This window comes from Pinus tabuliformis, chromosome 8, assembly GCF_031772625.1.
Source record: "Pinus tabuliformis cultivar Carrire ecotype Pingquan chromosome 8, CPIR1, whole genome shotgun sequence".
Lineage (NCBI taxonomy): Eukaryota > Viridiplantae > Streptophyta > Pinopsida > Pinales > Pinaceae > Pinus > Pinus tabuliformis.
The window spans coordinates 452,720,319-452,734,583 of record NC_142294.1 but is presented as its reverse complement, the minus strand read 5'-3'; the positions used below and the strand labels follow the sequence as shown (position 1 = coordinate 452,734,583).

The following is a 14,265-nucleotide window of genomic DNA, read 5'->3' as shown; positions in this document are numbered from 1 at the left end:
TGCATATATTTGCAAGGTATGAATTGTAGCCTTGAAAAGACAATCAGTGGGCATCCTATGTCATCCATATCAGTAAAATCAAGGAACCCTATTCTGTGTATTGAAGAAGAGGCCAAGTCTTTATCACTCTTACACGCGCATATATATATATACAAGTATTATAAGCCAGTTCCATTGAAGTTGATTTGCAAATCAATAAGGAATATATATATATATATATATATATATTCATGTCTTTGAAGCCTTCATAAAAGGTGCCCTGAAGCCAATGAAAATAGAGGATGTAGTTATGAGAAGGGATGGTCCCTTTAGACATCAATTTGAAAATGATTTTTGAAGAATAGTAAAAGCCCTCCATAATGTCATATTGTTGACTAAGTTGCTCATTATCTAGCAGCTGATGTGATTTTGTTGAGAAGGTTTAGTGGCAGCCCTCCATGTGATCCTATTTTTGTCTAGCAGTTGAAGCAAAGGAAAAGTATGCAGCTCCTTTATGTTGGCACCTTTGGATAAGGATGATAGTACCCTTGAAAGTTTGACAGATAGAAGAAGTGCAAGGCACTTTGGAGCAGACCCCTGTAGCAGCCTGTATGAACATAAAATCAGAGGTATGGTATCTCTCAAGGTACATGCAATGCATTTATTTTTATTTGTTTTAAGGATGTTTTGATGGAGGGATTGATTTGAATAAGAACCCTAGATGGTTCATGGGAAACCCTAGCTCACATATGAAACCCTAACCCTATTATGTTCCCTCATAAGAAACCCTTTCTTTTGTTTTTTTAGGGTTTGTGGATTCTAGGGTATGATTGATGAGGATGATGTTTTGAATTCCATCCTCCATTAGCGTATGAAAACCCTAGATCGTATATGATGCTTTTATGATCACATATTGTGCTTGGTAGTACTTGTCTATGGCTATTGCAAGTGCCTCATGAAGAAAGCATTGGAAGAAGGATGTGCATGGCAGATCCTATGTCTTGGCAAGCACGATGAGCAGAGGGAACTGTGAGGACCCTGATTTTGGCATCTTGATTGGGTCATTGGGCACTTTGATGCGTTGTGCCAGGATCTTATGAAGGATGGTCTTATGAATATGGATGCTTGGATGCGAAGGACCCCTCCTCATCATGGATTGGGTGATTTAATGCGTTGGTTGCAGTCATCTAGCAATGAAGGATAATGCAGCTATTTTGGGACAATCTCATGGGAGGATTTCTTCACTCTGGTTGAAGAAGGACCATGATGATTCTTCAGAGTTTACTCTCTGATCTGAAGCAAGCTTCCTAGAAGTTTGTTGTTGCAGTTGCCTCGTGGAAAGTCTCATCCCTTGCATGAGAAGCTCATGATTGAAAGCTAGATGAGCTATAGAATCCCCGACAGTATGACCCGATGACTCATGTTTCCCGATGTCTATTGATGAAAGCAAGTTATGGTAGCTGATTATGATTATGATGACTCTGATGATGCCTTGATATATCCCTATTACTTGAGAGGCTGCATGGAAGTTGCATGATTATGATTGATGACTTTGGCACATGGACCTAAGGAAAAGGGACAAGTTACAGGTGGCTCGATGATTATGTTTTGGCAAGGTCACTTTCCCTATATTCAAAGGGAGTTATGGACAAGCCACGTTGATTAGATTGTAAAGATGCAACTATTTATGATCTCTGATTGATGACCCTCACGTTTATCAATGTAAGAGGGAGTTGACTATTAAAGTCAAGATGGAAGACCTAGCCTTGATGCATTATTCCCTGCACTTAAAGGTCTAATGAGATGGAGAAGTTGTTGGTATGCATATGTATATCTTGTGGGATCCCTGGTGTTCTTGATAAACACCCTATCAATCATATGCCTCGCTATGAAGACTCTGAGTCAATCTATGGATGAGCCTCATATATTGGATAGTTGCTTATTGAGATATCTTTGTGATTCTATTATCTATAATCTGAGGTACACTGCTGGAATCTAAGATTCCATGAATATTTTGATGTTAGCTCATTTGGCAGTGTGATGGATGGAAAGAGCACATCTAGTGCTATATATCTTAATTTGGTTGCTTTGGAAGCACTATTGAGGCTGAATGTATATAGCAGCGAGTATGGATGAATGTATATAGTGGCAAGTATGGCTTATTATGAAGCCAGTTGGTTGAGGAAGCTCTTCAGTAAGCCATTTGAACACGTGCTGGTAACTACTGCTTTATATTGCGATATTCTTGAGTGGGATTCATTTTTCAGAGAATCCATGTTCCACTACAGCTCCAAGTATTGGGTACCACTTTATCTTGATATGGTACATTGGAGAGCTACCAAGCTCCATCATTGTTGGTTGGATGAGTAGATTATTGTCATCCTTACATAGCCTCTTGGTAAGGTCAAGATTATCTTTCTTCAGAGAGAGGTTGGGAGTCATGGATAGACCCTACTAGGAGGGTCTCGGTTGAACATTGAGCTTTGGGAGCTCCTAGGGTACTTCTTTGAGCTATGTGCGACCATAGGGTGAGTGGTTCACCTTCCCCTATAGGTATGTTGTGTACAAGGTAAGTGGCTCACCTTCCCCTATGATACTCCATGATGATAGGGTGAGTTGTTTGCCTTCCCCGATAGTTGGAGATATATTCATAGGATGAGTGATTCACCTTCTCCTATGGCATATGAGCAGGATGAGTGGTTCACCTTCTCTCACAGATACCCAAGTGAGAGATGCATATAGGCATTTTTTTGGTTGTCACATGTGGACATGTTGGTGGGATGTGGTTCATCCTCTCCCCACATGTAGGATGCTCATTCCCTGCAATCGATGGTTGACATGTCATTGGGACGTGGTTCTTCCATTCCCCACGTGTAGGATCCTTCCTATGATTGTTGGTTGGCATGCATGTAGGACGTGGTCCATCCTTTCCCTACTCTTGGCCGTTTGTAAGCGTGTAAGATGTGGTTTATCCTTTCCCTGCGATGGTTGTGACATGTGACTGTAGGATGTGGTTTATCCTTTCCCTATGTGTGATTGTGAGCAAGATGTGATTTATTCTTTCCCTGTTGTTTCCCCAACATCACCCTACCCATGTAGTCCGAGACACATGGGAAGTACCTCTCATCTAGCCAATGAGTTGGGAAAAGTGGTTAGGGACCATAACACTACCGATGGACGCATCATGTACTGCTGTACTCCCTATGACTAGGATGCATGGTGTTCAACAACTTGATTTGGAACCAAATCCGATTAGGGTTCTACACCTAGCCTGACTTTTGTCAGTGGAGAGTGGCGAGGTCTTGTGACTCACTCTTGATCAATTCCTCTTCATTGTTACATCAGTGTTCAACAGAGTAGATACGAGATGCAGAGATGGTATATGATAACCAGATGGCATGATGATGGATGGATTGGCAGGTGGAATTCTCCCTAGTTGAGAGAGAGTGTCAAAATTGGCATTTAGGGCCAAATTCCACTATTGGACAGCTCATTTGATGGAGATGAATATTGCATTGAATTCCTCTTTTCAAGATGACCAAAATCAACCTAAAGATAATCAAATTTGGACAAGCAAAAATGTGTTTTTGAATTTATCCCCACACTTGTGCAAATTGTCAAGGTCAGCCACATCTTCCACATCTTCATGTAGGCTCATGAAGCCCAAGAGACATGTCACTTCACCCTCAACGATTTGTATAAATAAGAGAGACCTCCAACCTCATTTGGCACCTCACTCACTCACACATCCTTCTCTCTCCTCATCTGATTGGTTCATACAGCTTATTGGGCATCTCTTTTCCTCACACGTGTGGCAGCAGAAGGATGAATTACAGCGCTGAAATTTCAGAGACTGCTGCAGAGTTTGACCGGCATTAACCGGGGGTGGTTTGACCTCCTTTGATGGCAGTTTTTGTACCAAAATTTCGTTTTTGGCAGGCCGCATCTCTTGGCTCAGGAATCGAGGCATTTTGTTGACTTTGACCACAAACCAATCACAGGGTTGACCATATACCTGACTGCCGAGTTTGACCATTGTTTTCATGACTGTTTTGGGCTGATTTTGACCACTTCAGAAGGCCGAGTTTGACTTCCTTTGACCGAGCTCCATAGAGGACTATTTGCTAATGCGTTGACCATCGTTGACTTTCTGGTTAAGGCAAAATTTGACTGTTGTTGACTGCAGATTTGACAGGGTTGTTTTGACTCTGATTTGGTACATCAATTTTGACTTTTGTACTCTCTCTCTCTCTCTCTGCTGAGGATTTGATATAATAATAAGAAGAATTGATCAAAGGGTTTTACCCATCTTGGGGTTTTTCCTTGGCATCCGCCAAATCTGGTGTCCTCTTGTCTTGGCTTGTCTTCTGCATTTATGTTTGATGTTCTATCATCAGTTACTGTCCTCTTGCCTTCTGCATTTATGTTTGATGAAATTTCAGACACTGTTGCAGAGTTTGACCAACATTGACCGGGGGTGGTTTGACCTCCTTTGACTACAGTTTTGGTACCAAAATTTTGTTTTTTGGCATGACGCATCTATTGGCTCAGGAACCAAGGCATTTTGTTGACTTTGACTGCAGACCAATCGCAGGGCTGACTCCAGACCTGACCAGAGTTTGACCGCTGTTTACACGACTGTTTTGGGCTGACTTTGACCACTTCAGAAGGCCGAGTTTGATTGCCTTTGATCAAGCTCCATAGAGGACTGTTTGCTGTTGCGTTGACCATTGTTGACTTTCTGGTTAGGGCATAATTTGACTGCTGTTGACTGCAGATTTGACAAGGCTGTTTTGACTCTGATTTGGCAAGTCAATTTTGATTTTTGTACTCTCTCTCTCTCTCTGCTGAACATTTGATATAATAATAAGAAGAATTGATCAAAGGGTTTTCCCCATCTTGGGGTTTTTCCTTGGCATCCGCCAAATCTGGTGTCCTCTTGTCTTGGCTTGTCTTCTACATTTATGTTTGATGTTCTTTTATCAGTTACTGTCATATGATAATGGTTAATGTGATTGCTAATGGATTAGTGGAATTAATAATGGGCTAATGGATTAATGAAGTAACTGACCTAAGCAAAGAACATATTAACTCAAAAATTGACATCTATATACCAGGTTCTGTCTGTTTATGTGCTGCCTTTTCCAATCAGTTTTAGTGAATAGTGACAGTGGATTGATTTATATTTAATTTCTGGATTTGAAACACAAAGAATTTTGAAGCTTATGAACTAGCCAACCCACCATGTGTTGATGTGTACCTAAGGTTATTTATTTTTCTGAGTTTAAGACATGGTGCAGTGACTAGTTTGATGATTGGTTTGAGTTCCTCTACCATTATGAATTGTAATTGAGACAGTGAGAATAAATTAATAACTACAGCAGTACACAAATAAACTGTTCGAAAAAATATGTCACTGATAACTCATAAAAAACTCAGAAATTTACTTAACATTTGGCAACCTTCTGGACCTGGGAATCTTACAGATATCATATCAGAGGTGGTAAGTACTACCAATTTCGGAAATGTCAGGAGGCAATGCACAGACTCTTCAATGAAATGGGAGGCAAATTTAGAGGTGGGATAGCAAGACTTTAAACAAAGCAGCTGTCATCTGTTATAATGAAGGACTTACTAGTAAAGGGATATTAAAGATGTCATTTCTGATAGCAAAAGAGAACTGGAGAAGTGTACAATGAGCTTGATGAAAAGTTAGGAAAAAAGGATTCAGAACCATCTGATTCTCATGAAGCCGCAAGCTGCACAAACCAACATCTTCTATGGGCTACCTTAGACAGGGACACAGAGGACTTTGATGACAGCTATCCATGATTGGACAAGCCACGTGGCAGGAAACAGTTCAGTTATTGTAGTATTCGAATGTTCCAACCTACTTTTTGTATAAGGAATGTCAAAATAGTTTTGCATATGCTTAAATGCAAAAATTTGGTGTTCATAATCCCCCAACTTTTGGAACATTTTCATTCATAGCTATTGGAAAAGACATTATAATTTAGCACCAATTTGGATTCTGCATCTATGCACCTGACATTGTGCCAAATATTGTGCAGAGTGCCAATTTTGGCAACATATTATTATATTCAATTATTACTCAATAGAAATCATAGTTTCACTTCAAAAAAAAATCTTTGAGCTACTACATTTTGCTTACCTTATAAAAACTGATTGCATTTCAAATCTTCCCCGCTCTCTTACATATAGATGGTATAATGTCTCTGAACCTTTCTCGCATTTGCATGGGCGGTGTTTAGTGATATCCTTGGCTTTCTCTTCGTTTTCTTGGATTTGTGTTGCCAGATGAATGCAAAGGCGGCAAGAAGAGTGTACTGCTGCCATATCAACAAGGGCCTTGAATGAATCAGAAGGGCCCTCAAATTTCCACCTGTACAATTTGGAAGTTCTATATTTTTAGATCCAGAGCAACAAGGGATTTGATGTCTTCACAATTACTATATTATAAATGCAGCATAATATCAAACAGTCATGTTTCCAAATTTGTCATTGAAAAGGTCATGCAGCACACCTTAATCTCTCATTATAAGCAGTAGTATTTGAAGCAAGGTACTTGATAGTCTGAGCCGCCAAACTAATTTCAGCTATGGTCTTAATATGGATAATTGCGTTTGGAGCAGGTGCATAGTCTTGAATATTGGGAGCTCCTACCACCACAGGGATTGCACCTGAAGAACCATGAAATAATAAATCAGAACTGTCACAGATGCATTTCCCCAACAAAATTAGTGGCATTGAACACGATGTAAACGATCCTTGGGATATTTTATTTCAAGAGAAATAACTATGAACCAGAATGATACTGACAAGCTGATATGAATAATTTCACTAGTAAAAGTCACAGATAAGTGCTGGAAGAAAATTCAAAATAAGTTTTGAAAGTCCATCAAGAGCAACAACATTTTGTATTATTAAGATTAATAACCAAATATAATGAATGTTCAACAAACCTGCAACTAGGGACTGGAAGAATTTCTCCGTGACATAGTCCTCTTCATTAGAATTTTCAAAGGCTAGGCTGAATTTATAACGCTTCAGAGCCTCTACTTTGTTCACTGCCAACCAATAGGTCATCACAACAACAGAATTACTAAAAAGTATAATACATGAACATAGTGGAAAATTCTCATGAAAATCAAGGAATAGACCTAATGTAAAACATCAAAATAAACCATGAGCCATAAATAAAACGGAATCAAAATTTAACAGAATAATGTAAGCATCATTCGACATTTAAACATGGTTCTGTAAAATTCTACATTTCTATTATTGTATTATATTGTTGATAGCATAGACTATTCCATCTTGTTCTACCAAAGTGAATTCTTGCATGAGATGAAAGCGTAGTTGTTGCACCATCATGATTCACTTGAAATCTACATAGATATGAATACCACACTTGCTCATCAAGAACAAGCCTAGGCAAATAAAACTCAACTTCAACTCTTTCGTTGCCCAAACTTTTGCATACAGCTACTATAATATCAAGCATTCCAGTTGTCCTCCTTATATAGTAATTTCTATGCTTAGTGTTGGTGTTAGCTTGCATAGGTAAGCTAAGATAATTTTATTGATGTCCAACAAATGACCACAAAAGTAGGTCAATGGGACTGAAGGGTAAAACAAGTTTGAGAACAATGTGGGAGAGTCGGCACAACTGTTCCGAGAACATATGGCCTGATGTCCATCGTGAAATCTCCAAACTTGTCTCAATAATATCGGGTGGTCTCCTAGAGGGGGGGGCTAAGGAAAAACCCAAGGTCTCACCATCCTGTTGTCGGGTGCACCCTAGAACTCTGCTTCTCGCTTGTTGCTCCAATCTAATGGATCAACAAGGAAGTGTGAGGTAATCTAATATTGGTCCGGTCATCCTGAGGTGAGGCATGGCGTGCAAGAGGTGAGCTCTATGGCTGAAAATCTCCTCGACAAAGAGGGCTAAGCATCTTTGATCCTCGTACTTGAAGAAAGTAGATAGGGACTCATGAATCACTATAGAGGCAATGATAGTGTCCTCTGATCTTACCAAAAAATGAGGTGAATATCTATATCTGACTCCTAAAGGTGACACAACTAATAGATCCTCTCAAATCACGGTATATGGTGATTTGATCAGTCTCTATCTGGAGCCGATGGGAGTCGACCCAAAGCTATCGCAAAGGAATCATGAGAAAGTGCATCCAATGTTTGCAAGTATACAAGGGGCAAATGATCATGCCATCATGCATCTCCAAAATGTTCTCTAGCTAGAAAGACATCTTCAAGCCCAAGCTCATCAGGGGTGAGATCCAAGTGACCAAAATGTACAATTTGTTGACATCCTCTCTAATAGCCAAGTTTAGTACGTGTATAATCTGCAAGAGATGACATGGCGAATCAAGGGAGAATCCGAATAGGGGAAGGCACTCTGGAAAATAGCAATCATCTAAAAAAGTCAAGATGCCTCTAAGTATGACCATCACACCTGCCCCAGGGAAGGATCTAAGGCAAGAGCCTCCGAGGAGCAAAGTGCAAAGTAGGGATATCTCTCTCACCAAATGACATAGTTTCCAAAAGATCGAACTCTATGAAGGAAAGAAACCAAGCAAAAAATGACCTCGATGCAAGAAAGGGTGGACGCCAAACTCTACCTTAATGGTGGGTTGTGGAACCATCTGCTTACATTGGATGATGTGACTGAGAAGCAAGGTATGTACCCGCTCCAGTCTAGTCTAGTCTGAATGTAACAAGCTCAGTCCCCAAATCTCAAAGCCATAGAGATTTGTGGGTCTAATAATTGCCTCCATGAGATTGGGTTGAGATGACGTGAAACTACCCCTAGAAGCACTATCTTTCAATGAGGGCTAAGGAATCATATCTTTAACTAAGTCAAGGCTAGAGGACCCGTCGCAAGCCAAACGAGGCCCCGCGAACTATACTCCCACGTAAGTGTAAGTTCTGGTGATCTCAATCTTTGTCCCTTGGTAGTAGAAATGTAAATTTGTAAGAAAGCACTTTGATGCATTGAAGGTCAAAACCTTAGTTTTACCCAGGTTGACCATCAACTGTCGAAGATCACAAAAATTGGGCATTGCATTGATTTATCTCTATAAGCCCACATGAGTGGAGCCCGACAAGACCAAGTCATCTGTGAATAGGAGTAGGGAGATCAACACCTGATGTAGACGACAGCCATCGCCTTCCTGGATATGCTCATGAACAAAGGACTCTAGCACATCAATATAGACCCCAAAGAGGGTCGATGAGAGGATGCAGCATTGTTTTACCCCAATAGTACTCTGGATGAAATCAGAAAGGTCGTGTGCCATCCCGAGGCATCCCAAGACTGACTCATACAATCTCATGATGGCTGCCAATAGATCTCAAATATGCCAATGTTGCAGAGTCTCTAAAATAAAGTCGCCCTCGAGACTGTGTCAAATGTTTTTGGAAAGTCTACAAAACAATTGTAAACCTTAGAAGAGAAATGACAAGCCTCCTCAATAATGGCTTGGAGTGTGAAGATGTGATCAATTCTCTAGTAGTTGGGGCAAAAACCTACTTGTCCTCTATCCCTGAGATGATGACTCTTTAGCTCCTTAAAAAGCTATTGATGTGAGACTATGATGTGAAGCTTGGAGAATGTATGACTCACCATGATCGTCTGAAAATTGTTTGGATCACAGCAACTGCCTAATTTTTGGATCGAATGAATAGTGTGTCTAGCCCAAGGCAGGGGAAGCCTCAACACACCACATGATTAAATAAATCAGCAACAAAGGAATCAAGGGATTGGACACCATCCTTAAGGAATTTAGCCTAAATCCCTTCCTCATTAGCTACTCTATTAGTACACATGGCTTTGACTACTCTCCTAATGTCCTACTCGGAGAAAAGGTGGCAAGTGTCGGAAGGCAAGAGAGGCGAGTGGGTGGTTGTCCAAAAATATCATAAAGGGAGGTGGTGTGGGAGACATAGTCTCGGGGCCAAGGTTAGGTGAGACAGTATGGGAACAAAGAAAAAGGGCATGCCAAAAGGCTTCTGGAAAGTGGCGAAGGGCATCACAAAGTTTCTATTGCATCTAGGATGAGGGGAGGAGGACGGGTCATGTGTGTATTAGTTTATGGATTTGGGGTAGCATCGAACATGTGTTCTAGTCTCTAAGCTGTCAGGGAGGCTAAGGAACACGATATCTCCAAAACCCAAAAAGGTTTCAAGAGAAAACACTTAGCAACATCTCAATCAAAATTAATTGATCAATAATTAAAAAGTTCCTAAGTCTAACTTAGGAAAATTGATTAATTAATGGGTATTAATTGGGGAAATCGACTTTTCATCTAGAGACTTCTAGAAAGTGACTCGATGAAGTCTAGGATGATCTAAGCCACCAATAGTGATTAGATCTTGGCCATTGATGCTCCAGTGAGAGATTATAAGAGAAAGTCGATGGGATGGAGATAGACACAGTTATCAAGCAAGGGAGCTAGGTAGTGTGAATTACCCAGTGTGCAGTATTCAGCGAGGGAAGAATTTGAGCCAAGCAAGGAGAGTAGTAGGGGTTTGCAACAGGGAGAATTTCCAGAGAAATTCTCAGGTGGTTTTCCAGTTTCTAGCGTCAGGGAAGGAAGGTCGAATTATCTAGTAGGGAGGCCAAATTTTGCAATGCGAGTTGCCTAGTTTGCCAGTGCAAGTTGCCGAGAGAGGGATAGATTTAGTTGCTAGTGCCCGGATCAAGTCTCGAGAGGCCAAGCGAATTTATTCTAGAGGCAGAGACAAGTAGGACGACTTGGCAAGAGGTGTTTCCAGGGTAGTGTGAAATTCCCAGAGGCTGCAATGCGCATTTCTGCCCAGTGGTGCAAGTGCTAGGGAGAATGGAGTGGCCAAGGAGAGGCCAAATTGATTTGCTGAGAGGGAGAAGGGTTCTCCCAGTATTTTCAACGAGATAAAATTGTTGGAGATGAGCTAGGAAGGCCAGCAGTTGTAATTCTCCATATTTTTTGCATAATAAAATAAATCTTCATCTGTTGCATCGGTTTTCCCTTCGAGGTTTTTCCGGGGACTTTTAGTCCAAATAATTATGTCAAATTTTTGTGCGTGCATCTATTTCTCAGTTCCTTATTTGACTTCCACAAAGTATTTTATTTGTGAAGAATGCATCAATGATTTATTTGCTATTTGTCATAAACAAATAAACTATATTTTAGTTAGGAGAATAATTTCCAGTCGGTGCATTCAAGGAAATTTCACATGGTATCAAAGCATTATTGATCAAATCAGAGGCTCAGAAGCGAAAGAAGCTAAATTGTGTTGTTTCAGAGGGAGATTTGAGCACAATAATTCCAGATCTACACATGTTAGGCCACAGGTGCGAATTGCAGAGGTAGGAAATTCGATTTCTAGATCCAGTTCAGAGGAAAAGTGTGAATTGCCTCAAATCTGAGTTTGCAAGCAGTGTGGTTACCGGAAAGAAGTTCCGGTGAGCAGATCAGTTGATTTGCAGAGTGGATCTAGGCATAGAAGATTTGTAGCAAGGGTTGCAATTACAAATTTGTGCAAGGCAAAAAGAGAAAAGCACACATAAATTATACCCAGGACTTCTCCAGTAAGATTCTCAGATATCTCTAGGAAAGCCGCAGAGAGATTCAACATTCAAGATGCTACAAATTTCTCTTCTAGATTGGAAGATGAATTCACTTAGATAGCTTGCCTCTTTAGCTCAACTTCACAGGGACTCTGGTATATAGCCAGTGGAGCGTCAACTCACATGACAAGAGTTAGAGACTACTGCTCCAGCTACAAGGAGTAGACGGACTTCCAAATCCAAATGGGAAACAAGGGTAAATGTACTCCGGTTAGGGGAGGTACCATCAAGATTCAGAGGGTGTCAGGAGCAAGCAGTAGTGTTACAAATGTGTTGCATGTGCCCAGCTTAGGAATGAACCTAATTTCAGTGTCACAACTACATGATAAGGGATATGATGTCTACTTTGTAAGGAAGAAGGTGTTCATTAAACACCAAAGCTGGAAGAAGGTGAAGCAGATTGGAGTTCATAACAACAAGTTGTACAAGTTGCAGATCAACTCTCCAAAGGCACTAGTTAGTAGCAACAACAGTGATAGTAGTAGAAGTGGGAGAGACCTAAATGAATTATGGCATAGGAGAATGGGATATTTACACCATGGAGCACTTACGAAGCTCAGGGAGGCAATGACAGGTGTTCCAGAATTAAGCATAGAACATGATGATGTGTGCGTACTTGGGAAATATGCTAAGGCAGCATTCCCAAGAAGTGACAGTAGATCAGATGTTGTGTTGCACTTTATACACTCAGATATTTGCGTCCTATGTCCACCAAATCTCTCAGAGGGTACAAATACTTCGTCACCTTTATCGATGATTGCTCTAGGAAAACCTAGATCTATTTCTTGAAGACCAAGGATGAGGTCTTCAGTCGTTTCCGAGAGTTTAAAGCTCTAGTGGAAAATGCGACTAGGAAACAGATCAAGGTGCTTCGCTCGGATAATCAAGGAGAGTACACAGGCAGTGACTTCACAGATTTCTATGTGAAGGAGGGCATCAGGAGGGAGTTGACAGCTCCATACAATCCACAGCATAATGGCATAGCGGAGCGGAAAAACAGGGCTATAGATGGGGCTACAAAAGCTATGTTGCATGACTAGGACATGCCCAAGTTTCTATGGTCGATGGCATGTAACACAATAGTGTAAATCAGTGTTTTAAAAACCGGCCGTTTCGAAACCGAAACGGCCGAGTTGATCCGAGTTGCAGCTGGAGGGAGTGACCCGGCCTTGGAAACGGTCCGGTTGGCCGAGTCATGGGTGACTCGGCCAACCCGGCCGGTTCCGATATGACTCGGCCGAGTCACAAGGGAACGGCCAGGCACACGTAAACCGCATTAAAATATTCATTTTTTTGGGATTTTTCACCTAGCTGACATATGCGGGCTGTGATTCTTGATTTTCCATGGCCACTTCTTCCAGCATTTGATGTGCTGCTTCTTTCTCGTTTAACACAGATTGTTTTTGAACACAAATTCACAGAGATTGCAAGCATACTCACTGTCCTTACTGGTTGGCATGGAGACAATATACCCAATTCCTTTCCAAACCCAAAGAAAAGGCTCTCCACACAGGCCACTTTGTACCCACATTTTATAAATAAATCAAGAGTGCCCAAGCATACTACTGAAAGTTCAACCAGACATTGCCTAAAGTGACTGTTACTTCCCTGGTGATCTGCCGGAGTTGAATTGAAAGAAAGCAGTTGAAGGGGTGACAAGCTTTACAGAGCTCTGCTCCAATCCAGACATGCCTAAAGGGACGGTTACTTCCCAGGTGATATGCTGGAGTTGAATTGAAAGAAAGCAGTTGAAGGGGTGGCAAGCTTTACAGAGCTCTGCTCCAATTCTGACTCTCCAAACCAGAGTTACCAAAACCTATGAATGGCTCCATAATCTCACCTTCGTTACACTTTGATGTCAAGATCAATTCAAAGTGCCAGCTATTCGTTAACTGAGCAGTGTACAAAGGTACAGGAGTGATAATGTCAATTGAAAATTTCCCCCATCTATATGATCTGCGCCTCATTTAAAATGCAGCATGGAGGGCATGCATTCAAGGATGACTTTTGTTATAAAAACTATTGTATCGGAAGGAGGATATTCCTCATTGTTTTTAAAACTCCACCATTCAATTTTGAAGCATTATTGATGAGGCTATCTACCAAAAAACTATGCCCCATTAGATCATGGAAATACTTACATTTCCATAGCAATATGATTCCTTTTGGATTCTCAAAATATGCCGAGCAAGTTTGCCATCAGTCAGAGTAGTCACATTATTCATAAGTTTGATGACTAAAGAAGGATCCCTGATGACAATTATATTCTTGATGCAACTTGGGTCCAGGAGTTTTAGCCCTTTAATGCGAAGCTTCAACATGGTTACGTTATGTTATTCTTGATGTCCTTTCAAAGCTGAATTCTTGATCTTCATGTGGATCAAGGATGATTGTCTCAACAATTGTTACCATTGGGTTGCCCTTTAACTCTTTATGAAACGAAGAATATGATTGTGTGGTGATTATTGCAATTGTTTGAAGTCTACCTCCTTTCAAAGCTAGCTTTTTCGTCTTTGTGAGGGTTGTTGGAATGTTGAGATTCATCAAGTGGTTTACCCCATAAGGAGATCAACTATCCAATCTTTCTCTTGTTGATCTAGAAATAGGGTGTTATGGCCTTTAATTCCCCACACTTT

At 40.8% G+C, this 14,265-nt stretch overlaps 1 protein-coding gene across 1 annotated transcript in view; it reads right to left on the bottom strand.

The window, feature by feature from the left end:
- The window catches only part of LOC149235999 (glycoprotein 3-alpha-L-fucosyltransferase FUT11-like), a 171,322-nt gene that overhangs the window by 69,097 nt on the left and 87,960 nt on the right, over positions 1-14,265 (bottom strand). Inside the window, exons 4-6 of the mRNA XM_089372296.1 lie at positions 6,963-7,067; positions 6,524-6,680; positions 6,152-6,382 (exon numbers count right to left, since the gene is read on the bottom strand). Coding sequence (XP_089228422.1) covers positions 6,152-6,382; positions 6,524-6,680; positions 6,963-7,067 — 493 coding nt within the window. The remainder of the gene's footprint in view (positions 1-6,151; positions 6,383-6,523; positions 6,681-6,962; positions 7,068-14,265) is intronic.